The following is a 26,329-nucleotide window of genomic DNA, read 5'->3' on the forward strand; positions in this document are numbered from 1 at the left end:
TCTATTTTAGGGAATGTGAGAGAAAGCGTGTTTCTTTATGGAAGTAAAAAAATAGTCCTACATAATTACTAAGCAAACGGGTATATGTGTCAAAATTATCCTGTCTATTTCACTTGCTTACCTCACATAATGATCGGATCCTTTTTCCCTTTGTGATTCAATAAATTCATGGATTTTCCCCCAAAATGCATTCCAATAAAATCATGGAGATTATCTTATCATTTCAAAAAATGCCAGTAGGCAGAGAGACTAGCACAGGCTCCACTGAATGTTAGCTTTTCTTGCCTCTATCCAATCTATCCTCAACTCAGCTTTAGATTTTTCCATTCAATCAAGATCTCGGGATACAACTCAATCTGAAATAAGCATCTCTATTGACAGTCTCATTGCTGCCTTCTTCTGTAATAGCCTGAGTCCTGTTTAGCTGTGGCTGAGAATCGTATTATTCTGATCCATGTGGTGGACTTGTGCTGGAGAAGTACCTTGAGTAGTGCTGTCTTCTCTCTACTTTCTAACCTAGTGATTTACGTCTCCATTTGGTCAACTACACAGTGATAGTGGCCAACGTCTTTAAATTGACAAATCCTATCAGGCTTCGATTTTGATCTTATGGTCAAGGAACCTAATTTAAAGCTTCTACCTGCAGATAAGCCCTTGTGGGCATAGATGCTTAATAACGTGGTTCTGTCTGTGTTAGGCATGGTGGTCCATTGCTTTGCCTTTAGATTTTTAATGGTCATGGGCTTTGAGAATCTGGGCTGGCTCTTCTCAGCCAGTTGTGCTTGCCTGGATCATGTGGTAGGCATCTGACCCATTTCTTCAGTCCTGGCTGGACAGATCATCTTGCTACCTGGCAAAGAAAACTATACTGCTCCCATCTGGTGGCCATTATCTCAAATTGCTGTATCATCAACCTGCTTCTGAAAGGATAGCCTTGGCACTGTTAGCACTGTCGGAGGTATTGCATAGTTTTCTCTAAGACAAGTGAAGTGGAAAGAACATTTTTGGACAATCAGGAAAGTGATACCATTCCAGGTTCTGCTTATAATTAGCCAGGGAATTCCTAAGCCTCACTTGGTTCCTCCACACATAAAGCAAAATGCTTGGCCTTAATGCTCTCTAGGAGTACTACCGGTGCAAAGTTGTATGATTTTCTTTTTTGAGTCAAAATATCTATAAAATACTCACTTGGACTGTTCACAAAGCAATTATAAATATATATAGAAATTTTATAATTTATACTATCACTTCCCCCAATTTTAATTGTTATAAGACACATCATGAATTTAATAGCTTTTGGGGGGAAAAAAGGAAGACAAATAGTAATTCATTAAATGTACATATTTATTATAAAAAAATTCTGACATCCTAAAAATTTTAAATTTTTATTTATTTATTTTTTTCCCCCAAAGCCCCAGTAGATAGTTGTACATCATATAGTTGCACATCCTTCTAGTTGCTGTATGTGGGACGTGGCCTCAGCATGGCCAGAGAAACGGTGCGTTGGTGCACGCCCAGGATCCGAACCTGGGCTGCCAGCAGCGGAGCGTGCGCACTTAACCGCTAAGCCACGGGGCCGGCCCTGATATCCTAAAAATTAAAATGTAAAAAATATGCATCTTAGAATTGAGGAGTCTTTTTTGCATGTGATAAGACCTCTACTTGTCAATGCGTGCTAGGGTTTAAAAATTTTGTTGTTGTTGTTAAATACTCAAATTTTAGAATTAAAATTGACAATTGAGCAGTGTAAGTAGACTTTAAAGTATTACACGAAAATGGAAAATGTTATTGAAGTACAAAGATTAGAGAGAAGACAGTTGAAATTAAAGATTGTGTGGTAAATTTTAGTGTTTATCTGAATACTGGAGAAGAACACAGTGACAGGAAATGTACAAACATGCAGTCTCTGGTAAATCATTATTAAAATGCACATTTGGAACACTTGAGCCCATTAAAAAATTTTTTTAACACAGAATTATGTGTGTATTTTATGAAAACACGCAACAGTGCTTTATTATTAAAGCTCTCTTTGTTGCAAGGAACAGAAACCTACTCAAGCTGACTTGAAAAAGAATAATTGTAAAGATACAGCAGAAAGTGCCATGAACATCGTAAAGATACAGCAGAAAGTGCCATGAACATTGACAGACAGATACTGAAGTGCCGCTGGGCCTCGGAGGAGTTAGAGTGACAGTCGGGACCCAAGTCTTCGATCTTAGGCCTGAGGTGTCTATAATCACTGCTGTTGCTCTATATCAATTTTGCATATGGCTACTAGCCCCAATACTAGACTGTAACCTCAACTCAAGTTACCGTACTGACGACTTCCCTCTGTGTTCACCTCCATCCAATTAGTGATCACCTCTGTGCAAAGAATAGCCTGGTGATTTTTTTTTGCTACCCATGGTCAATGCACAGGATAGTTCAAGCTAAATTATGAAGGTATACAAGCAGGCAGATGGGCTAAGTGTCCAATATAACTGCTGCTTATCCCAAAGCCTTCAACTTTGACAGCTTTGCTCTGCCTTATCTATCTATAACCCCTATTAACAATTGCACTGAGCCCCTTGTGCAGAGTTTGGGGAGTGAGGTTGAGGTTAGGAATTCAAAGGATTTGTGGAACGCCAAGGTGTAACAAATTAAGAGCATTTTAGAATGCTTCAGCTAGTAATTGTTGCTTTAAAGGGAAAAATAACACCCAACCTCACAGGATTGTAGTAAGAATTAAACAAGAGCTTGAAGTGTTGGGTACAATGGTTGGTTCTTTTTCTTTCATCTATTTATTCATCTGTTTATTTGTAGGTTCTTTGGAAGATAATTACTTTTCTTCCTTTTTTCCTGAGATAGGTGTTTACTAATAATTTCTCTGACTCTTGCCACCCAATCCCACAAGTAATACCTCTAAGTCCTGAGAATCTAAGAATGCCTTCTACGCCAGGCCAGCCCTAGGACTACCTGACAATGGCATCACTACCATTAACAGTGACAGCAGCAACTTGTAGCCACCATAGTCATCTGATTTTTTGGGGTGAGGAAGATTGGCTCTGAGCTAACATCTGTTGCCGATCTTCCTCTTTTTGCTTGAGGAAGATTGTCACTGAGCTAACATCTGTGCCAATCTTCCTCTATTTTTTGTATGTGGGACGCCACCAAGCAGGGCTTGATGAGTGGTGTAGGTCCACGCCAGGGATCCAAACCCATGAACCCTGGGCTGCGGAAGTGTGGTATATGAACTCAACCACTACGCCACCAGGCTGGCCCCCCTGACTGATTTTTTGAACATGACTCAAAGAGCTTGTATGTGTGTTTCTCTCACAGGTGGATTTGCTATCGTGTTTCTGGTGAGGACAAGCAATGGAATGAAATGTGCCTTGAAACGCATGTTTGTCAACAATGAGCATGATCTCCAGGTGTGCAAGAGAGAAATCCAGATAATGGTAAGGCCGCCCCTCAGACTAGAGACTGCTTGTTTAAAATGGGGGAGAGACTGTACCTTCTCATAAGAAAGCCAAGGGGGGCTTGTTGCCTTCGCTGAGGTGGCAGGGAGGCCTCTGCACAAGATGGCAGTGAATAGCCATGGAGCATTGGATGCTGCTCCTGCCTTGGCCACCCTCAGAGTGGGAGGGTTAAGGAGAAAGGAGCATGTTGAGAGAACTGACCACTTGTTATGTCAGAGAAATAGTTTTGGGCATTGGGAAAAGTTAATTTAACAACTTGGTTCCCAGAACTAACTATGGAGTTTAATCCGGAAACTCTGGCTTTCCAATGGGCCTCTTCTTCCAGTCTTGTCTTCTGTTAGTTCCCAACCAGTTTTCAACCCTCTTGAGCTCTTCTGTGAACATATCTTCCCATACCTTTAAATTTTGTACTTATAGTTCTTTCCACTTGGAATGCTTTTTCCTTTTTTTGGCCTAGAAACCTCTTACTCATCTATACTTTATGATTTCATTTCTAAAAGTCCAAGAACAGGCAAAAGTGATCTTTGGTAATAGAAATCAGAAAGTGGTTCTCTGGGTGTGGGAAATTGACTAGAAAGGGGCATGTGGGAACTTTCTGGGCCATAGAAATGTTCTATATCTTGTTTTGGGTAGTGGTTACTCAGGGCTATACAATTACTCAGTTTTCAAGATTCAGATTCATATTATGTTTAAAGAAAGAGTCCCTGTCTGGTAGATATATATGCTGAAATCTTTATGGATGAAATAATATGATGTCTTGTAGCTAATGAGTGGGTTTAGAAGAGAAACAAGATTGACAGTGAGTTGACTATGACCAAAGCTGAGTGATGGGTTTTGTGAGTTGGTTAGGGTTGTCTCTTTCATGTCTGTCTGACATTATACATAAAAAAAAATTTAAGTAGTCTTTTATTCCATTGTGTTTCCACAGTACTTTTGTTTATTGCCAGTATATTGCCTATGTTATTTTATAAGTAATTCTGCCATCAGAAAGTAAGTTATTTAAAATCAGAAACTTTTGGGGGCCAGCCTGGTGGCGCAGGCAGTTAAGTGTGTGCACTTCGCTTTGGCAGCCCGGGGTTTGCAGGTTCGCATCCCACACTGACGCACTGCTTGTCAAAGCCATGCTGTGGTGGCGTCCCGTATAAAGTGGAGGGAGATGGGCACGGATGTTAGCTCAGGGCCAACCTTCCTCAGCAGGAAAAAAAAAAAAAAAAGGAGGATTGGCATTGAATGTTAGCTCAGGGTTGATCTTCCTCACAAAAACAAATAATAAAATAAAAAATAATAAAATCAGAAACTTTATATTCCAGCACACTGCTTGACATGAAGTAAATACTTAATGAATTTTGGATGAAATGAATGTATGAATAATGGTAATAGCACATGCAAATGTTCACCAAGAGATGATGATTCCTTTGTGCCCCTAGTTGTACTGTCTTTGGGCTATTGAAAGAACTCAGAATTTTAGAGAACCTGGTACTACTTTGGATTCTACAAAGCTAAAACCATCTGGGAAGGAACTGTTGAAGGAAATAATTGTTGCTGTCATCATTGCAAATAAAAAAACCCCAAGGCTCATATACATACAGTCAGGGCCACATGGATCTGTCCACAAGGTACCAGTGTCCTCCCACTCCCCTGCCACACAGCTCCAAATGACCGTGCTCACTGTATTTCCCTTCATCCACCAGGTGGGTTTTCTGGATGCTGCTTATTATTCCTCCTCCTCTCACCTCCCCCCTTCCCTGCTCAGCTCTCACACTCCATTTTTTATCTTTGCTTTGGCTATTTCCTCTACCTGGAATGCCCTTCTCATTCATTTTCTTGTGTTATGAAAGTAATCCCACTCTAACTTTCTCCCACTCATTCAGAAACATGTTTGAGGGCTTACTCTTTGTGCTAGGCAAGCGTTGGAGTAGAGGAACTAGGAAGACACAGGCCCCTTAGGAGCTCACAAATTAATGGACCTGATTAGAAATTAAATTACATGGGTTCAAGTTCTGGCGCAGCCATGTATCAGCTGTGTTTTGTTTGTTTTGTTTTGAATTTAGTTTACATTTTTTCAAAACTTAAATACTCAAATAGGTGAGCTAAACTTGTTACAAAAAAAATCAAGCAATTCCCTGAGGGATCCTTCTATGCCATTTCAAGGTCCCAGAGGCAACCACTTTTAGTGATTCATTTGATATATTTCTAAGTAACATGTTGATATCGCTAATTCTTGATTTTTTTTCCTCCATTTCAGGCATTATGTACTACGGAAAGTAAAAATTTAGCTCTCTTTCGTCCCCTGCATGCCCTTCTCTCCAAATACTTGCATTATTCTCATCTCCCATTCTTCCAAAATAGCAGTAAGTTTTGGCGATATATTAGTTATAGTAATATTAGTTTTTGTATTATTATGTAAGAAAACATTATTCCTGCTGAATCTCCTAGTGGACTATGATTACCATTCCTTTCCTGTATAACTCTTTTCACTGGAATTAATAATTGTCTTTTTTTAAATTTTATTTATTGAGGTAACATTGGTTTATAACATTATATAAATTTCACATATACATCATTATATTTTAATTTCTGTGTAGACTACATCATGTTCACCACCCAAACACTAATTACTATCCATCACCATACACATGTGCCCTATTCCCCTTTCGCCCTCCTCCCTCCCCCCTTCCCCTCTGGTAATAACCAATCTAATCTCTGTATCTGTCTGTTTGTTTATCTTCTACTTCTGAGTAAAATCATACCGTATTTGACTTTCTCCATCTGACTTATTTCACTTAGCATGATACACTCAAGGTCCATGCATGTTGTGGCAAATGACAAGATTTCATCTTTTTTTTTTTTTATGGCTGAGTAGTATTCCATTGTGTATATATACAACTTCTTTATCCATTCATCCACTGATGGACACTTAAGTTGTTTCCAAGTCTTAGCTATATTCAGTGAACATAGGGAGTGCAAATATCTTTTTGCGTTTGTGTTTTTGTGTTCTTTGGATAAATACCCAGAAGTGGAATAGCTGGATCGTGTGGTAGTTCTATTCTTAATTTTTTGAGGAATCTCCATACTGTTTTCCGTAGTATCTACACCAGTTTATATTCCCACGAGCAGTGTATGAGGGTTCCCTTTTCTCCAGATCCTCTCCAACACTTGTTATTTCTTGTCTTGTTAATTATAGCCATTCTGACGAGCGTCAGGTGATAACTCATAGTTTTGATTTGCATTTCCCTAATAGTTAGTGATGTTGAGCATCTTTTCATGTGCCTGTTGGCCATCTATATGTCTTATTTGGAAAAACGTCTGTTCAGATCTTTTTCCCATTTTTTAATTGGGTTGTTTGTTTGCTGACGAAGATTCCCCCTGAGCTAACATCTGTTGCCAATCTTTCTCTATTTTGTATGTGGGTCACCACCACAGCATGGTTGCCAATGAGTGGTGTAGGTCCGCACGCAGGTACCAAACCCTAAGTTGCTGAAGCGGAGGTTGCTGCACTTAACCACTAGGCCACGGGGCCAGCCCCGAGGGTTGTTTTTTTGTTGTTAAGTTGTGTGGCTTCTTTATATATTTTGAATATTAACACCTTATCAGATATGTGATTTGCAAATACCTTCTCCCAATTGTTAGTTTGTCTTTTTGTTTTGTTGATCGTTTCCTTTGCCGCACAGAAGCTTTTTAGTTTGATGTAGTCTCATTTGTTTATTTTTTCTTTTGTTTCTCTTGCCTCATGAGACATGGTATTCAAAAAGATACTGCTAAGACCAATGTCGAAGAGTATACTGCCTGTGTTTTCTTCTAGAAGTTTTATGGTTTCAGGTTTTACAAGTCTTTAATCCATTTTGAGTTAATTTTTGTGTATGGTGTAAGATAATGGTCTGCTTTCATTCTTTTGCATGTGGCTGTCCAGTTTTCCCAGCACCATTTATTGAAGAGACTTTCCTTTCTCCGTTGTATGTTCTTGGCTCCCTTGTTGAAAATTAGCTCTCCACAGATGTGTAGGTTTATTTCTGGGCTCTCAATTCTGTCCCATTGATCTGTGTGTCTGTTTTTGTGCCAGTACCATGCTGTTTTGGTTACTATAGCTTTGTAGTATATTTTGAAATCAGGGAGTGTGATACCTCCAGCTTTGATCTTTTTTCTCAAGATTCCTTTGGCTATTCGGGGTCTTTTGTTGTTCCATATAAATTTTAGCATTCTCTGTTCTGTTGCTGTGAAAAATGCTGTTGGAACTTTGATAGGGATTGCATTGAATCTATAGATTGCTTTAGCAAGTATAGACCTTTTAACTATGTTAATTCTTCCAGTCCAAGAGCTTGGAATATCTTTCCATTTCCTTGTGTCTTCTTCAGTTTCTTTCAACAATGTTTTATAGTTTTCAGTGTACAGATCTTTCACCTCTTTGGTTAAGTTTATTCCTAGGTATTTTATTCTTTTTGTTGCAATTGTAAATGGGATTGTATTCTTAATGTCTCTTTCTGCTACTTCATTGTTAGTGTGTAGAAACACAACTGATTTTTGTATGTTGATTTTGTATCCTGCAACTTTGCCATATTCATTTATTATTTCTAAAAGTTTTTTGGTGGATTCTTTAGGGTTTTCTATATATAAAATCATGTCATCTGCAAATAGTGAGAGTTGCACTTTCTTTCCAATTTGGATCCCTTTTATTTCTGTTTCTTGCCTGATTGCTCTGGCTAGGACTTCCAATACTATGTTAAATAGGAGTGGTAAAAATGGACATCCTTGTCAGGTTCCTGTTCTTAGAGGGATAGATTTCAGTTTTTCACCATTGAGAATGATATTAGCTGTGGGTTTGTCATATATGGCCTTTATTATGTTGAGGTACTTTCCTTCTATACCCATTTTATTCAGAGTTTTTTATCATAAATGGATGCTGTATCTTGTCAAATGCTTTCTCTGCACCTATTAAGATGATCATGAGATTTTTATTCTTCATGTTGCTAATGTGGTGTATCAGGTTAATTGATTTGCGGATGTTGAACCATCCCTGCATCCCTGGAAAAAATCCCACTTGATCATGGTATATGATCTTTTTGATGTATTGTATTCAATTTGCTAGTATTTTGTTGAGGATTTTTGCATCTATGTTTATCAGTGATATTGGCCTGTAATTTTCTTTTTTTGTGTTGTCCTTGTCTGGTTTTGGTATCAGGGTAATGTTGGATTCATAGAATTAGTTAGGAAACTTTCCCTCCCCTTCAATTTTTGGAAGAGTTTGAGAAGGATAGGCGTTAAGTCTTCTTTGAATGTTTGGTATAATTCACCAGGGAAGTTGTCTGGTCCTGGATTTTTATTTTTTGGGAGGTTTTTGATTACTGTTTTGATCTCCTTACTGGTGATTGCTCTATTCAGACTCTCTATTTCTTCGATTCAGTTGTGGAAGGTTGTATGATTCTAAGAACTTATCTGTTTCTTCTAGATTATCCAATTTGTTGGCGTATAGCTTTTCATAGTATTCTCTTATAATCTTTTATGTTTCTGAGGTGTCCATTGTAATTTCTCCTCTTTCATTTCTGATTTTATTTATTTGAGTCTTCTTTCTTTTTTTTTTTTTTTTGTGAGTTGAGCTAAAGTTTTGTCAACTTGTTTATCTTTTCAAAGAACCAGCTCTTGGTTTCATTGATTTTTTTCTATTGTTTTTTTAGTCTCTATTTCATTTATTTCTGCTCTGATTTTTATTATTTCCCTCCTTCTACTGATTTTGGGCTTTGTTTGTTCTTCTTTTTCCAGTTCCTTTAGGTGCACTATTAGGTTGTTTATTTGAGATTTTTCTTGTTTGTTGAGGTATGCCTGTATTGCTATAAACTTCCTTCTTAGAACCACTTTTGCTGTATCCCATAAATTCTGACATGTATTTTCGTTTTCATTTGTCTCCAGGTATTTTTTGATTTCTTCTTTGATTTCTTCATTGACCCAATCATTGTTCAGTAGCATTTTGTTTAATCTCCACATATTTGTGGCTTTTCTGATTTTCTTCCTATAGTTATTTCTAGTTTCATACCTTTGTGGTCAGAAAAGATACTTGGTATTATTTCAGTCTTCTTAAATTTATGGAGACTTGTTTTGTGGCCTAATATGTGATCTATCCTGGAGAATGTTCCATGTGCATTTGAAAAGAATGTGTATTCTGCAGTTTTTGGATGGAATGTTCTGTATATATCCACTAAGCCCATTTGGTCTAATGTGTCATTTAAGGCCAATGTTTCCTTATTGATCTTCTGTTTGGATGGTCTATCCATTGATGTAAGTGGAGTGTTAAAGTCCCCTACTATTGTTGTGTTGCTGGCTGTTTCTCCTTTTATGTCTGTTAATAATTGCTTTATATAAATATATAAAGTGCTATTTAGGTGCTCCTGTGTTGGGTGCATAGATATTTACAGGTGTTACGTCCTCTTGTTGGAATGTTCCCTTTGTTGTTATGTAATGACCTTCTTTGTCTCTTATTACAGTTTTTGTTTTAAAGTCTATTTTGTCTAATATAAGTATTGCTACCCCAGCTTTCTTTTCATTGCCACTTGCAGACAGTATCATTTTCCATCTCTTCACTTTCAGTTTGTGAGTGTCTTTAGGTCTGAAGTGTGTCTCTTGTATGCAGCATATATATGGATCTTGTTTTTTTATCCAATCAGGCACCCTCTGCCTTTTAATTGGAGCATTTAGTCCATTGATGTTTGAAGTAGCTATTGATAAGTATGTATGTATTGCTGTTTTGTTATTTTTTTTCTGGGTGTTTTAGTAGTTCTCCTCTGTTCCTTTCTTCTTCTCTTGCTCTCTTCCCTTGTGGTTTGATGGCTTTCTTTAGTATTATGTTTGCGTTCCTTTCTCTTATTTTTTTGTGTATTTATTATAGGTTTCTGGTTTGTGATTACCGTGAGGTGCAACCTACGTATATAGCAATCTATATTAAGTTGACGGTCTCTTTAGTTTGACCCCTTCCTAAAAGCTCTACTCTTTTACTTCCCTCCTCCCACATTTCTGTTTTTGATATCATATCTAACCTCTTGTTTGTGCATTTGTATCCATTACCCTCTTATCATGGAAATAGATAATTTTTTCCTATTTGTGGTCTTTTCTTTCCTCCTTAAATAAGTCCCTTTAGCATTTCTTGTAGGACTGGTTTCTTGGTGATAAACTCCTTTAAGTTTTGCTTGTCTGGGAAACTCTTTCTCTCTCCTTCCATTCTGAATGATAACCTTGCTGGGTAGAGTATTCTTGGCTGTAGATTTTTCCCTTTTAGCACTTTAAATATGTTGTGCCACTCTCTTCTAGCCTGTAAAGTTTCTGCTAAGAACTCAGCTGATAGCCTTATGGGGTTTCCCTTTTTTTTTTGGTAAAGAAGATTAGCCCTGAGCTAACATCTGTTGCCAATCCTCCTCTTTTTGCTGAGGAAGATTGGCCCTGGGCTAACATCCATACCCATTTTCCTCTACTTTACATATGGGATGCCTGCCACAGCATGGCTTGATAAGTGGTGCATAGGTCTGTGCCCAGGATTCAAACCTGCGAACCCCGGGCCGCCGAAGCAGAGCACATAAACTTAACCACCATGCCAGAGGGCTGGCCCCAAGTTTGGCTGTTTTATATACCTCACATAAATGGAATCATATGGTATTTGTTCTTCTGTGACTGGCTTATTTCACTTACTATAATATCTTCAAGATTCATCCATGTTGTAGTATATGACAAGATTCTTTTTTAAGCTTAAGTCATATTCCATTTTATCTGTATGCCATATTTTGTCTATCCATTTATCTATCCGTTGATGGACATTTAGGTTGCTTCCACCTCTTCGCTATTGTGAATAATGTTGCAATGAACATGGGTGTGCAAATATCTTTTCAAGATCCTTTTTTTAGTTCTTTTGAATATCTACCAAGTAGTGGGATTGCTGGATAATATGGTAATTCTATGTTTAATTTTTTGAGGAACCTTTATATTGTTTTCCATAGCGGCTGTACCATTTTACATCCCCACCAACGATGCACAAGAGTTCCAATATCTCCACATCCTTGCCAGCACTCGCTATTTCCTATTTTGGTTTTTTCTTTAAATAGTGGCCATCCCAGCAGGTATGAGGTGATATCTCATTGTGGTTTTGATTTGCATTTCCCTGATGCTTAGCAATGTTGAGCATCTTTTCATATGCTCGTTGGCCATTTCTTTGTATAACTTTTAAGTCGTTATTTTAATTAATATGATATATACTGTGTGTGTGTGTAATTTGTCACAGCCTACTGGTGGTGTTATTTTACCAATTTAAGTGACGTATAGAAACCTTACCCATCTTTATGTCCCTTACCCTCCCCCATTTATAATATAATTATCTTAAATATTTCTTTTACATACATTTAGTGCCAGGTCACACACTGCTATAATTTTTGCTTCCACTATAAAACTTAATTTGGAACACTCAATAGGAGAAAATAAGTCTATTGTATTTACCCATGTTTTTTCTTACTATGTTCTTCCTTCCTGATGTGCCAAGATTTCCTCCTTTTATCATTTCCTTTTTGTTTAGAGAACTTTCTTTAGCCATTCTTTTTAGGGTAGGTCTGCTGGTGACAAATTCTATTAGTTTCCTTTTATCTGAGAATGTCTTAAATTCTCCTTCATTCCTAAAGGATATTTTTGCTGGCATAGGATTCTGGATCAATAGTTCTTTTCTTTCAGCACTTAAAAATGTTGTGCCACTTCCTTCTGGTCTCCTTGGTTTCTGATCAGATATTGACTGTCATTCAAAATATTTTCCCCCATATAGGTAACATGTCATTTTTCTCTGACTGCCTTCAGTATTTTTGTTTGTCTTTATTTTCAAAAGTTTGGTTATGATGTATCCTGGTGTGAATTTCTTTAAATTTATCCTGTTTGAGGTTTTCTCAGCTGCTTAAGTTTGTAGGTTTGTGTTTTCCTGCCAAATTTGGGAAGTTTTCAGCCATTATTTCTTCAAGTACTTTTTCAGTTGCTCCCCCTTTCATTTTTCTTTCTGGAATTCTGATCACATGAATGTTAGGTCTTTTGTTGTAGTTCTACAGTCCTCTGAGGCTCTGTTCTTTGTTGTTGTTTTTTTAATAAACTTTATTTTTTAGAACAGTTTTAGGTTTACAGAAAAATTGAGATGATAGTACAGAGAGTTCCATATACCCCACACCCAGTTTCCCCTATTGTTAACATCTTAGGTTCATATGATACCTTTGCCACAATTAATGAACCAGTATTGATACATTATTGTTAAGTAATGTCCATGGTTTATTCACATTTCCTTTGCTTTTACCTAATATCTTTAGGATATTAGGAATATTAGGAATACCTAATATTCCAGGATCCTGTCCACGATACCACATTACAGTTAATTTTCATGTTTCCTTAGGCTCATCTTGGCTATGATGGGTTCTTAGACTTTCCTTGTTTTTGATAACTCTGACAGTTTTGGAGGGTACTGGTCAAGTATTTTGTAGGATGCCCTCTATTGGAATATGTCCAATGTTGTCTCATGATTAGACTGGTGTTATCATTTCGGAGGAAAACCACAGAGCTTAAGTGCCATTTTAATCGTATCATATCATGGGTGCATAGTATAATCATGATTTATTCCTGTTGATGCTGACTTCGATCACCTGGTTGGGGTAGTGCTTCTTAGATTTCACCACTGCAAAGTTGTTCTTTTTTCTCCCTTTCTGCACTGTACTCTTTTAAAGAAAGTCATTATGTGCAGCCCACACTTAAGGAGTAGGGATTTATGTTTCTCCTGCTTGAGGGTGGAGTTTCTATATAAATTATTTGGAATTCTTTTGCTAAAGACATTTGTCTCTTCTATCCTATTTATTTATTTACTCAATCATTTATTTATATCAGTATGGACTCATGCATATATATTTCATTCTTTTTTTTCCCTTCAATCTGTTTACTGTCTTTTGTTCATATTGGGTGATTCCTATTATTTTATCTTTCAGTTCACTGATTCTTTCCTCTGTCCGTTCCATTCTACTGTTGAGTTTATTCACCATGCTTTTTGCTTTGGTTATTATATTTTTCAGTTCTAGAATTTCCATTTGGTTCTTCTTTGGGTTTTCTGTTTCTCTCTCTCTTTTTTTTTTTTTTGGTGAGGAAGATTGGCCCTGAGCTAACATCTGTGTCAGTCTTCCTCTATTTTGTCTATAGGACGCCACCACAGCATGGCTTGATGAGTGGTGTGTAGGTCCACGCCCGGGATCCAAACCCAGGAATCCCGGGCAGCTAAAGCAGAGTATGCGAACTTAACCAGTATACCACTGGGCCAGCCCTTTGGGTTTTCTGTTTCTTTGATGAAACTTCCTATTTCTTTGCTGAGGCTTTCTGTGTGTTCATTTGTTTCAAACACGTTTGTAATTGATTGTTTTTTGCTTTTTGTTTGTGAGGAAGATCAGCTCTGAGCTAACATCCGTGCTAATCCTCCTCTTTTGCTGAGGAAGACCAGCTCTGAGCTAACATCTATTGCCAATCCTCCTCCTTTTTTTTTCCCCCCAAAGCCCCAGTAGATAGTTGTATGTCATAGTTGCACATCCTTCTAGTTGCTGTATGTGGGACGCGGCCTCAGCATGGCCGGAGAAGCGGTGAGTCGGTGCGCGCCCGGGATCTGAACCCGGGCCGCCAGTAGCAGAGTGCATGCACTTAACCGCTAAGCCACGGGGCCGGCCCTGTAATTGATTGTTTAAACGTTTTTTGTCATGACTGCTTTAAAATTGTAGCTTGGTAATTCTATCATCTCTATCATCTCAGTATTGACATCTATTGATTTTTTTTTTTCCATTTAGTTTGAGATCTTCCTAGTTCTTGGTATGACAAACAATTGTCAACATTTTTGTATTATGTTAAAAGATTCTGGATTTTATATAAACCTTCTGTTTTAACTGGTTTCCACTCTGGCAGGGGATTGATGAGATTGCAGAGGGTGCCCCTTTGTTACTCCTAGGTAGGGATAGAAGTTAAGGTTTCCCACTGGGCATCTGTTGACACCCCAGGGAGTGCTCCTCATTACTACTGGATTGGGGTGGAAGTTTCAGTTCCCCATTGGGCTTCCACTGATACTTTCCTGGCTGGGAAGGTAGGAGTGCCCTATTATTGCTCCCCATTTGGCCTCTACTGACACCCTGGGGGTGGGAGTTGGCTTTGTTACCACTTGGTGGTTGTGAAAGTCTTGACTCTCCACTTGGTCTCCTCTGACACCACTTTAGTGGGGGAACAAAGAGCACCTGCTTATCCCCTACAGAGATGAAGGTCCTGACTCCCTACTACTCAGCCTTCTCTAACACTACCCACCAGAATGGATGGGTTGAGGTGATTTGTTGCAGCCTCGTGGGGATGGAAATCTAGGCTCCCCACTTGGCCTTTCCTGGCATGGCTTGGGGAGGGGCTGCAGTTTTTTCCTGTGGTTTTTGGCTGGAGTAGAGTGGTTAGTATCTGTGAGTTTCTTTCTTACTAGGTTGCTCCTTTCCTGGATTTGAATAGAGAGAGCAGGCTTTCTTTGTCTGTGCCCACTGGTGTTTTCAGCTTGCCAGCTTCTTCAGTTTCCAGTCTGAGATATATGAGGCAAGAAGAAAACCTAGGTAACTCACCAGCTTGTCATTCCTTGGGTCCCAAAGTTCCCAGCCAGTCTGCCTTCTTCTACCCACATTTCAGACTCTTCTCATTATGTTTTTTTAAAATATATAATATCCAAAGTATTTAGTTTCACTTAGCAGAAGGAATAGGGAAAAGTACATTTATTCTGTCTTCCCAGAAGAAGTCTTCAGCTTATGCCTTTTAAAAACCACACTCTTTACTTCATTTAGTAAGGCTTTAGAAAGAAGCAGAAATAAATGCATGTATTCAACTTAAAAAAATTTCCTACCGTTTTTTTTTTTTTGTAAGGAAGATCAGCCCTGAGCTAACATCCATGCCAATCCTCCTCTTTTTGCTGAGGAAGACCAGCCGTGAGCTAACATGTGTTGCCAGTCCTCCTCCTTTTTTACCCCAAAGCCCCAGTAGATAGTTGTATGTCATAGCTGCACATCTTTCTAGTTGCTGTATGTGGGACGCCGCCTCAGCATGGCCGGACCAGCGGTGCGTTGGTGCGCGCCCGGGATCCGAACCCGGGCCGCCAGTAGCGGAGCACATGCACTTAACCGCTAAGCCACGGGGCCGGCCCCCCTACTGTTTTTAATCAAAGCTCTGTGTGATGTTTTTAACCCCACTAGGCTCAGACTTTTGTCAAATAGAGGCAATAACCCCAGCCCTACCTCTCTTAGAGATTGTAAGAATTGTGTACTTGTACATAGTACATATTGTTTGAATTTTCCTGAAGGATAAGAGAGAGAGAGAAGGAGGAGAGAGAGGGGGAGGATTCCCTTTAGGGGATGAGGACTTGAGTAGAAAATAGTTGTCTACTATTTTTTGCTTTTTGAATGTTAATATATTACTTATATTTAAAAATTAAATTTTAAACTGTTTTACGATCACTTGGATCAGTAAGCAGGGATCCAAAGAGTTTTCAGGTTGAGTAAGAACAAGCCATGTCATATCAACATCATGTCCTCCTTTGGGAAGGTTTCTGGATAGGGAGCTCAGGGGAGTTTGTGTCATTGGATGGGTAAGGGCACTTCATCAGAGATATGTAAGCAAGATGGAGAGTCTAGGCTGGATGCTAGGTGTAATTGCTACTGTTTATATCGGTCTGATCAGTGGTTTGATATTAATCTGGAGGAAACTTTCTAAGGAAAAAAGCCCTGCAGCTTACCATTAGCTTTATGTTATTTTACATTTAATGAATAATTTGCTTAAAGAATTAGAAGACACACTTATAAATTATGTACCTAATATAAAGTTGGAAGATATAACAACTACATTGGGTGATAGAATCAGGATCCAAAATGATCTTTACAAATTGGAGCAATGAGCTAATTCTATGGAGATGAAATAGCAAGGTAAGGTCATATACTTGGATTTTTATTTTATTTTAATCAACTTTATATGCACAGTTCTGGGAAGGCAGAGATTAAAAGCAGCATGAGTAGAAAAAGACAAGTATTTTAGTGGTCAACTATACATTGATACAAATGTATAGTAAGATATGGCTGCCAAAAGAGAAAAGAATGTAATTTTTAGCTACATTAATAGAATTAATAGAAGGTGATAGTGCTGGTCTACTCTGCATGAGTCATACTAGGCCTGGAGTATTTCATTCATTTCCTGGGGCCATTCTTATAAAAAGAGTGTAGACAAAGCAAAGCATTTACATGTGGGAGCAGCCAAAATGGTGATTTGATTAAAAACTGTGTCAAAGAAAGTGGGTATGTTTAACCTAGAGAAGAAAAACTTGGAATCTAAATAATAATATTTCAATTGTTTAGACAGTGAAAAAATAGACTAGACTTGTTCTTTTTGCTCTGAAGAGGACAATCTAGAATCAGGAGGTGGAAGTTTCCAGGTGGATATAAAGAAGAACTGACCAACAGTGAGGGCTGCCTGCAGATGGGCTGAGGCCCAAGGAAATGACATTATTCTAGGAAAACTGCTTGTCAAGAGGCTATAGCGGGGATTTAGGTATGGGCTGGCTGCTTGCTGTAGATCAGTGCTACTGAAAGGATCTTATTTTCCATTTTTTCCCCCTTGTGTGTTTATTTTATTTTCCCCCCAGCATCATATTACTTTTCTTTGTAATTGAGATAAAATTCGCCCTTTTAAATATAATTCAGTGATTTTTAGTATATTCACAAGGTCATTTACCCATCACCTAAATCTAATTTTAAATAATTCCAGAACATTTTTTTCATCACCTTGAAAGGAAAGCGCATACCCATTAGCAGTCACTCCCCATTCCTCCTCGCCCCAGTCCCTGGCAACCATTAATCAATTCTCTGTTGCCTATTCTGGACATTTCTTGTAAATGGCCTCATACAATATGTGGCCTCTTGTGTCTGACTTCATTCACTTAGTGTAATGTTTTCAAGGTTTATCCATATTGTAGCATGTATCGGTACTTAATTCCTTTTCATGGCTGCGTAATATTCCTTGTATGGAGATACCGCATTTTGTTTATCCTGATAGACATTTAGATGGTTTCTGCTTTTGGGCTATTATGAATAATGCTGCTATGGACATTTGTGTATAAGTTTTTGTGGACATATTGTTTCATTTCTCTTGGGTGTATACATAGGGGTGAAATTGCTGGGTTGTGTGGTAACTACTTTTTGAGAAAATGCCAAACTGTTTTCTATAGCAGCTGCACTGTTTCACATTCCTACCAGCAATGTATGAATGTTCCAATCTCTATATCCTTGCCAACATTTTTTTATTGTTTTTGTTTTTGATTACAGCCATTCCAGCGGTTGTGATGTGATATCTCATTATGGTTTTGATTTGCAATTTCCTAATGATTAATGGTGTTGAGCATATTTTTATGTGCTTATCAGCCATTTAGATACACTCCTTGGAGATATGTCTATTCAGATAATTTGCCAATTTTTACATTGGATTGTCTTTTTATTGTTGAGTTTTAAGATTCTTTATGTAGCCTAGACACTGGATTCTTATCAGATGTATGATTTGCAAATATTTTTTTCCATTCTTTACATTGTCTTTTCACTTTCTTGATAGTGTCTTTTGAAGCAGAAAAGTTTTTAATTTTGATGAAATGCAGTTTATCTAATTTTTTTAGGTGTGATATCTAAGAACCATCGCCTAACCGAACATCATGAAGATTTGCACGTATGTTTTCTTTGAGGAGTTTTTAGATCTTTGGTCCATTTTGAGTTAATTTTTGTATGTAGTGTGAGATAGGAATCCAACTTTATTCTTTTGCATGTAGGTATCCAGTTGTCCCAGCACCATTTTTTTCTTCTTTTTTTTGGTGAGGAAGGTTAACCCTGGGCTAACATCTGTTGCCAGTCCTCCTCTTTTTGCTGAGAAAGATTGGCCCTGAGCTAACATCTGTGCCAATCTTCCTCTATTTATACATGGGACACCTGCCACCTCATGGCTGGATGAGTGGTGCGTAGGTCCGTGCCTGGGATCCAAACCTGTGAACCCCAGGCTGCTGAAGCAGAGTGTGCGAACTTAATCACTACACCACTGGGCCGGACCCCCAGCACCATTTTTTAAAAATACTATTCTTTCCTCCATTAAATTGTCTTGGCAATTTATCAAAAATCAATTGGCTAGGGGCTGGCCTGGTGGCGTAGTGGTTAAGTTCATGCATTCTGCTTCAGCGGCCCAGGGTTCACCAGTTTGGATCCTGGGCACAGACCTACTCATCACTCATCAAGCCATGCTGAGGTGGCGTCCCACAGAGAGCAACTAGAAGGATATACAACTATGACAATTATCTACTGACACTTTGGAGAGAAAAAAGGAAAAAAGGAGGAAGATTGGCAACAGATGTTAGCTCAGGGCCAATCTTCCTCAAAAAAAAAAAAAATGAAATGGTTATTTAAAAAAAAAAATCAATTGGCTATAGATGTATGGGTGCTACTCAAAGGATTTTGTGCCAGAATGTCAAGCAATGAACTGCTTCTCTCATAGATAAAGTCTCACTAGGAAAAGAAAAAAGTCAGCTTAGTGACTTGATTAATTTATGTTCTGAAGCGAGCTCCTTATCTCCTTATGGACTGGTAACAGTTTACTCACTAGCAAATGTTTGTGGATCACCTTTTGAGTAGCACTGCTCTAGACCTTTGCTACTTTAAGTGCCACTGACCAGGAGCATCCCAGGCCCTATCCCAGAGCTACTGGATTAGAATCTGTTTTTAAACAAAATCTCCAGGTGATTCATATTTGTATTAAAGTTTGAGCAGCACTGCTCTAAAATCAGACTCTAAATGACTTTAAAGATCTATTCAGTTAGGCACAAGATTAATTAATGAGTAAGACTTGGGAAAGGGAGCATACAGTAGTCCCCTGTTATCCATGGTGGATATGTTCCAAGACCCCCAGTGGATGCCTGAAACTGCAGATAGCACTGAACCCTGTATATACTATGATTTTTCCTGTAGATACATACCTATGATAAAGTTTAATTTATAAATTAAGCACAGAAGAGATTAACAACAATAACTAATAATAAAATAGAACAATTATAACAATGTACTGTAATAAAAGTTACCATAGATCTTAGCAGCCTCGGCATATGATTTTTTTTCTTTCCTTATTAAGTCAAGAACTTACACCATTTCACTTAAAGAAAGCCTTTTCCGGCTTCTCTTTGGCTTATCCAAATTGCCAGCATCGTGACTTGTGTGCTTTAGGGCCATCATTAAGTAAAATAAGGGTTACTTGAACACAAGCGCTGTGATACTGCAACAGTTGATCTGATAACCGAGAAGGCTAAGTGACTAACAGGCGAGTAGCGTATACAGGCGAGTAGGTATACAGCGAGGGATGATTCGCATCATGGGCGGGATGGAGCAGGATGGTGTGAGATTTCTTCACGCTGCTCAGAATGGTACACAATTTAAAACTTATATGAATTGTTTATTTCTGGAATTTTCCATTTAATATTTTCAGACTGCAGTTGACCATGGGTAACTGAAACCAAGGAAAGCAAAACCACGGATAAGGAGGACTACTATAAATGTGAGTGTAGGCAGGAGAATATCTGAGACTTCTTATGTAGCAAAAACCCACATGGCCCCTAGATACCCTGGCCTTCAATAGAACCCCAGCGCCAGCCCAGATACTAAAGTGTTTCTTATCACTACTGCACTGGACTTGATAGTCTTTGCCTGTGAATAACTCCGTGAAGAGAGTTATAAAGGAAATTTAGAGTTATAGAGAAAAAAGGAGGAAAGACTAGTAAGGCAGAACACTTTTACAAAGCCACTTTGGGAGAAAGAAACTAATTCCAGGCCTTAGAACTGCTTTCCTTCATCTTTAAGTGAAGAAGAAGCTGAAATTTGGTTAAAAGGGTCTGTGGGAACAGTGTGATTCTAGAAGCAGGCAGCAATAGTGCTAAGTCATAAAATCAGAAAGCGTTGAATATTTGAATGTTGGGTCAAAACAGGTAAGTATACCTCTTTGGAAACTTACTCTATGCAAACGTAAGCACTGTCAGCATCAGGAATTTTCAGGCATCATGCTGACATTCCAAGGAACGGTGGCCTGAGCAAATGATATATAGGGAAATTAGTTATACAATACTCACTTTTACTATTTTGAGGTGAGTGATGTTATTGATATGCTATTTAGAATGCTGTCTTGTTTTCTTGAACATAAATATAAGGATTTTTATAGATACTTAGGAATTGAGTCCTCCATTTTCTTATAAGGCCTTAAGATCCTTACGTAGGCATTCTGCTGCAGGAATTTTGAAGCTAGGGATAGAATACTGGTTTTGTGCTACAAGCATCATTAAATAGGACTCCAGATAAACTTGAAATTTGTGATAATCTATAGGATCTAGGTTGAAGGCCTGCTTTTCAGATGGTAGCTTTTGTGTGTGTTTGTGAAAAAAGTTTTTCAGCACTTCAAGCAGTTAGGTATGAAAGTTAATAAGCTAACTACAAACCACTTTAAGTATCTATTTAATAAAGCAGGTCTTCTAATATATTTTTCAACACTTTATTAATCTTGTTTAATGTTAATTTAAAATAAAGTTTAAAATGACAATATGATCTCTTTAGACTTAACACTGCCTAAATCATGTAATATAAACTGATCTGATCTATAGTTTAACTGAACATTCCCCACTCCCCTGAAAATCAGGTTTTTACTTATACTAATCATATAAACTTTTATCCAAATACTCCAAATAATAGTTGTAGCTGAGGACATCAGTGCATTTTCCCCGCATCCTGCCTTCTCCTGAGTAAACAGGTGGTAACTGAGGTGCGCTGCCCCCACCCCCGCCAAGTGGGTTCTATCCCATACCTCTACATTCATTCTGTTCTGTAAGATTGGGACTGGTCTTTTAACTAAAGCCAGGGAAAGCGTGGACATCCTCTGGCCTATTGCTGCTGAGAACTGCTGCCAGTGTACCCTAAATGCAAGTCAGTCTCAATTTGCAGTAAGATTTTCTTTTGACCTTTTCTACGTTTCACAGCCATTCAAACAGATCTTCTCCATTAGTTATAAACCAGTGCTGCATTATCAGGTCATGAAAAGTAAATGCCATAGTCCTCCTCCAAAGAGGTGGCCTTTTCTGCTTGGACGTATCTCAGGGTCTCTGCAGAAGAAAAAATGAGCAGGAATTTGGGCTTGAACTGATCAGCAAACATCTTGGCAAGCTGTTCTAGGATGCCATCTGCAGGTGTTAACTATCCAGTTTGGGTCCTCTGATTGCTCTGACTTCCTCTTGGCTCTAGCAAATGCTTTTTCTTTTCCTTCCAAATTCTTTATTGTTCCTCTTGGGACGAGACAAACTCAGAGGCCCCATTGCTGATTCTTTTTCAAACAGTTAAATGTAGAAACATTAGTCTTTCGTTCCTTCTTGTGGACATTTGGAGGGCATGATCTACTTCTCCATTTTGGTTTCAAAGAACTTCTCTCCAGTTCTTCCTACTTCCAGGACTGTGTAAATGGAAACAAGTTCTAGAAGAGTTGATAAGGCTGAAAAGCAGAGGGAAGGATAGTCCTCTAAAACATGAGCCCTGGATCACTTTCTGTTTGGAGAAACTAGAACTCTAGAGACTGCTTTTCTCCCTCGTCATCTCCCTTGTCTATTATCCAAAGTAGTTGCTCTTAAGCCTTTTATTTCTCTCATCAAGTTTCTTTCTCATTCCCTAACACTTTGAAGATGATCTTGCTCTCTACCAAATACATAATAATAGATCTGAACTCACTCAAATTCCTTTTTCTAGCCTTAAACCAATATGCATATCCATCCTTGTTTCCTTCCTGCTTGCCAGGATAGAAATGTCTAAGGCTAGTCCCTGTAACCGCGCTCTTAATCCTCACCCCCTCTGCCTACAGGACTTTGTTCCATCAGTGATCTTGATCCTCTCCTGTATCTTAAAGCCTTCTTCTCCTGGCTCCTTCCACTCTCCAGTGCCCAATTCTCTCCCATTCTAAAAGTTCTTTCCCTCAATGCTGCTCCTCTCTTAAGCACAAAATGTTCTGAAAGAGTAATCTGTAGTCGCCAGCTCTACTTTTCAACTCTCATTCTTTGCAAGTCCAGTGCCATTCTCACCTCCATTCCATCCCTTCTTTGAAACTGTTCTTGCATAGATCTCCAGCGACTTCCCAATTGCCAGCTCCAGTGGTCACATTTCTACCTTTGGTCTACCTTTCTAAGGCAATAGTCATTCTTAATCCTTCACTCAGAGGAAAGTACCAATGAGTTTTAACTTTGCTCAGGGTTCAGGTGTGTTTGTTCATTTGATACTGTGAGGCTTCCTCTTGTTTTGGTATGTGATTTCGGATTAAAAGAGACTGTATTTATCACTTTAAACAACTGAATCTCCAGTTAGTGTGGTGAAAGTTACTATTCTCATGGTCCAAAGTGCCAATTTTGTATGATGTCTCTTAGAGAACCACATATTTTCCACCCCTGTCTCCCACTTTTTATTAAAAGTAAAACAATTTATTAGAACTAGTTTAAAAAAAATCTTACTTTGTATTTTAAAAAATCCTAATACCCAGCTTGCTCACTGTTTGCTCACTAATGACCTTGAATTTTGAACATCATCAATACGAAGATTTGTCTCTATGAATGTTGAAATAACTATACCAAGGGGTGAGAAAACTTCCAGTGCCTAAATGGGTCTTGACACATAAGAGGTGCTCAGTAAATATTTGTTGGAAAATTAATTCCATAAGCAGCCCTCAGAAATCATATGCAGTTCCCATCAGAGAGCTGGAAACATGACCCATCTTGTATCCCAGTTGGTTGGCTTGAAAGGCTTAATTGTGAGCAAAATGCTTAGGCCTAGATGCCATTGTAGTCTTTTCAACACTTTGTAAAGTGGTTATTCTTTTCATATATTTCCTGGAGGGAGTAAAAGAGTATGAACAGTTTAAAAGTCAAGTTGAATTCACTTGTGTTCCTACAACCAGGAAAAAGCGTCAGTTTCACTTTTCTGAATTAAAAATTCACATATTTAAATAGTTCATACTGTCTGTCTCCTCTTTGCCCCTCTGCAGTGTTTCTGGAGATGAGAGTCTTCGCTTCTGGTTTACATGGAGCACTGATGCAGTAAGCAAGTAGGCACCCTGTGTGCATTTGGTTCTGGAATTTAGTTCAGGAGAGTGCTGTGGTTCAGGGGGGTTGTAAAACTGCTATTGAAGATCTGGCTGTGAATCTCAGAGACCATTGGAAACCTGCTCTTGACCCTGCTCCTTCGTCTTACCTCTCATCACTGTTAGTGTCATCTCTGTGTATTTAAATTATCTGTGCTAATGGAACTGACTGGCTCATTCTGTCTCTATTTGTGTCTGTAACTGATAATATATTTCTTAACTCTCCTTTACAGAGGGACCTGTCCGGACACAAGAACATTGTGGGTTACATTGACTCCAGTATCAATAATGTGAGTAGCGGTGATGTATGGGAAGTTCTCATTCTGATGGACTTCTGTAGGGGTAAGTATATGAACTATACCTTAAGCTCTTCTTTCTCTAGCACTTTGTCAAGGGCATGGTGGTCATTTCAGTTAATGTGTGCTGTACCCTAATGTATGACGTTCTGGTTTTAAAGATTGGAAAAGTAAGAGGCTAAAAGATGCAGAGCCTGCTGTCACCTCTTGATCATTCTTATAATGGCAAGGATCAGTGGCACAAACAATTCAGAGTGGTGGATAATACAAAACTCCATTTTTGTTGGGTTTAGGAAGGTTTGGTACTTGTATATGAATGAGAATGAATGTGTTCTTTGTGATGCTTTAAAACAAATGATGAAGGCACATAATAAAGACCCAACTCCACATGGACTAAAGAAACAATTCAGCTTCCCCACTCCCTCACTCATGTGTTCCCTTCTCCACCCACACCACCATCCTTGTGTTATGGGGTAAAAGAATCCTTTTCGTCTAATGGAAATAACCTTCCTCCCCTTGCTCAAGAGCTGTAATTGCCAGTAAGGCTACATTCAAATGATGGTGCTGTTAACAGTGAAGTTAAGTGGTTGAAAGCTTGGAGTTTCAAGCAGTATTTATCTTGGGAAATCCAGACTGTAGCAGGAATTTATTCAGAGTTGACTGCATTTCATACAACCCTTGTATGGAGGTTTGAGTTTTTTGGCCTAAGCAGCTGCCACTTACAAGCTTGGGTCACTGTCTCACTGTTTGGTGCCTGTTTTATAGTCACCCTTAACTTCTGCTAACATTTTCCTTGCCTTTAAAGATACTGTCCATAAATTAAATGTGCTGCTAATCCCAAAAATGTGATGTTACCCAGTAATTGCAGCCTTTACTGTAATAACTGTTAACCTGGTTTTGTAAAATACCACCAAATTTGAACTTGACTGTTTTGTTTCCTCCTGCTCATTCCTTTTTAGACAATAAAATGTTTAGAGATGAGGCAGTAGGAGCATCCAGGGATCTGGATAATTTTGTAAATGAGGTCTTTGGTCTTTTGGTCCTGGAGATTAAATGTTGGTGTAGCATTGCCACAGACCAGGCAGCAAGTAATGAAGCCAGAGAGACCAAGCTGTTCCTAAAGTACAGACTGTAAAGCTGTCTTCTTCCTTCTCCCAGGGTCTGTTGTGCACTCTGATTCTCACTAAAAGATACGGCAAGTTGAACCTGTGGCCTCATCTTATACACAACAGGGACAGGATAACCAGGCAAATAGAGCAGGGCCATATTGTCGTTCTGCTAATAATCTTGAAGACATAATGAGGGCAGCTCACATCTGAGGTGCTTTACAAAATAAACTGTTTTGACACATTTGACGAAGCACTGAATTGTAAGAAAACAAATCCCAGGTTGGGAATCAAGATACCTGGGTTTTAGTCCTGGCTCAGCCAGGGATCGTCAGCTCTTTTACCTTAGTTCAGGTTGCTGCTCTGTGCACAGCCATTCCTTCTCTCGGGTAAGTGACGAGCCTGAATGTTTATAATCTCTTTTTGGCTCTGCACCCCTCTCAGGAGGCCAGGTGGTCAACCTGATGAACCAACGCCTGCAAACAGGTTTTACAGAGAATGAAGTACTCCAAATATTTTGTGACACCTGTGAAGCCGTTGCCCGCCTGCATCAGTGCAAAACTCCCATTATCCACCGTGACCTGAAGGTAACAGACCACACTGTTTCATTAAGTGTGGTCTTCACGGAGTGTTTTCTATCTGCCCCAGGGATGGTGTAGATACTGTGGGGATGTGAGCAAAGTTTAAGACGTGGTCCCAAATTCTAACCTTGCATTCTGCTTGGGGAGAGAAAATACAAAGGAAAAAAAGAAGTAGCAGTATAGTGCAGGTATCAATTTTATTACTTGTAGTCTTCAGAAATTCTTTATAATCATCAAATGCCTGAACACATGTTTTTTTTGTTTTTCCTGGTAAACTCCCAAATTCACTTTTCTAGGCTCATGAAAAGTAATATGCTAATTTAAATAGTTTGTAAACAATGATGCTTGGTCTTTAAAGTCTATTTCATATTTTGAAAAATCCATTAATTGATTATTTTAAAACCTTGTCCTACTAATTACCATCCCTTGGACCAAGGCTTTCGTATTGTAGTCACTTGGCAATGTTTGTTGAATGGAATTGGCACTCAATTAGGATTCGCTAGGGTTTATGGAACACCGACTGTGTGCCATGTACTCTACTAGACACTTTATGTACACTTTCTCTTTGGAGGGAGACTTTTTTCTTTATATTTGGAAACTCAGGAGCAGAGAGGTTACGTGACTTGCCTAAGGTCATATAACTAGGAAGGGGCAGTACTGGAATTTGAATCCAGCTCTTC

General features: G+C 38.6%; 1 protein-coding gene across 12 annotated transcripts in view; it reads left to right on the forward strand.

The window, feature by feature from the left end:
* Window positions 1-26,329, forward strand: part of AAK1 (AP2 associated kinase 1) — a 167,191-nt gene that overhangs the window by 69,636 nt on the left and 71,226 nt on the right. For all 12 annotated transcript variants that reach the window (XM_014791449.2, XM_087436626.1, XM_087436629.1 and 9 more), the window contains 3 exons: window positions 3,319-3,437; window positions 23,900-24,008; window positions 25,513-25,655. In XM_014791449.2, coding sequence (XP_014646935.1) covers window positions 3,319-3,437; window positions 23,900-24,008; window positions 25,513-25,655 — 371 coding nt within the window. The remainder of the gene's footprint in view (window positions 1-3,318; window positions 3,438-23,899; window positions 24,009-25,512; window positions 25,656-26,329) is intronic.

The sequence above is a fragment of the Ceratotherium simum genome, chromosome 11 (genome assembly GCF_057802395.1).
Source record: "Ceratotherium simum simum isolate JZ-2026a chromosome 11, ASM5780239v1, whole genome shotgun sequence".
Lineage (NCBI taxonomy): Eukaryota > Metazoa > Chordata > Mammalia > Perissodactyla > Rhinocerotidae > Ceratotherium > Ceratotherium simum.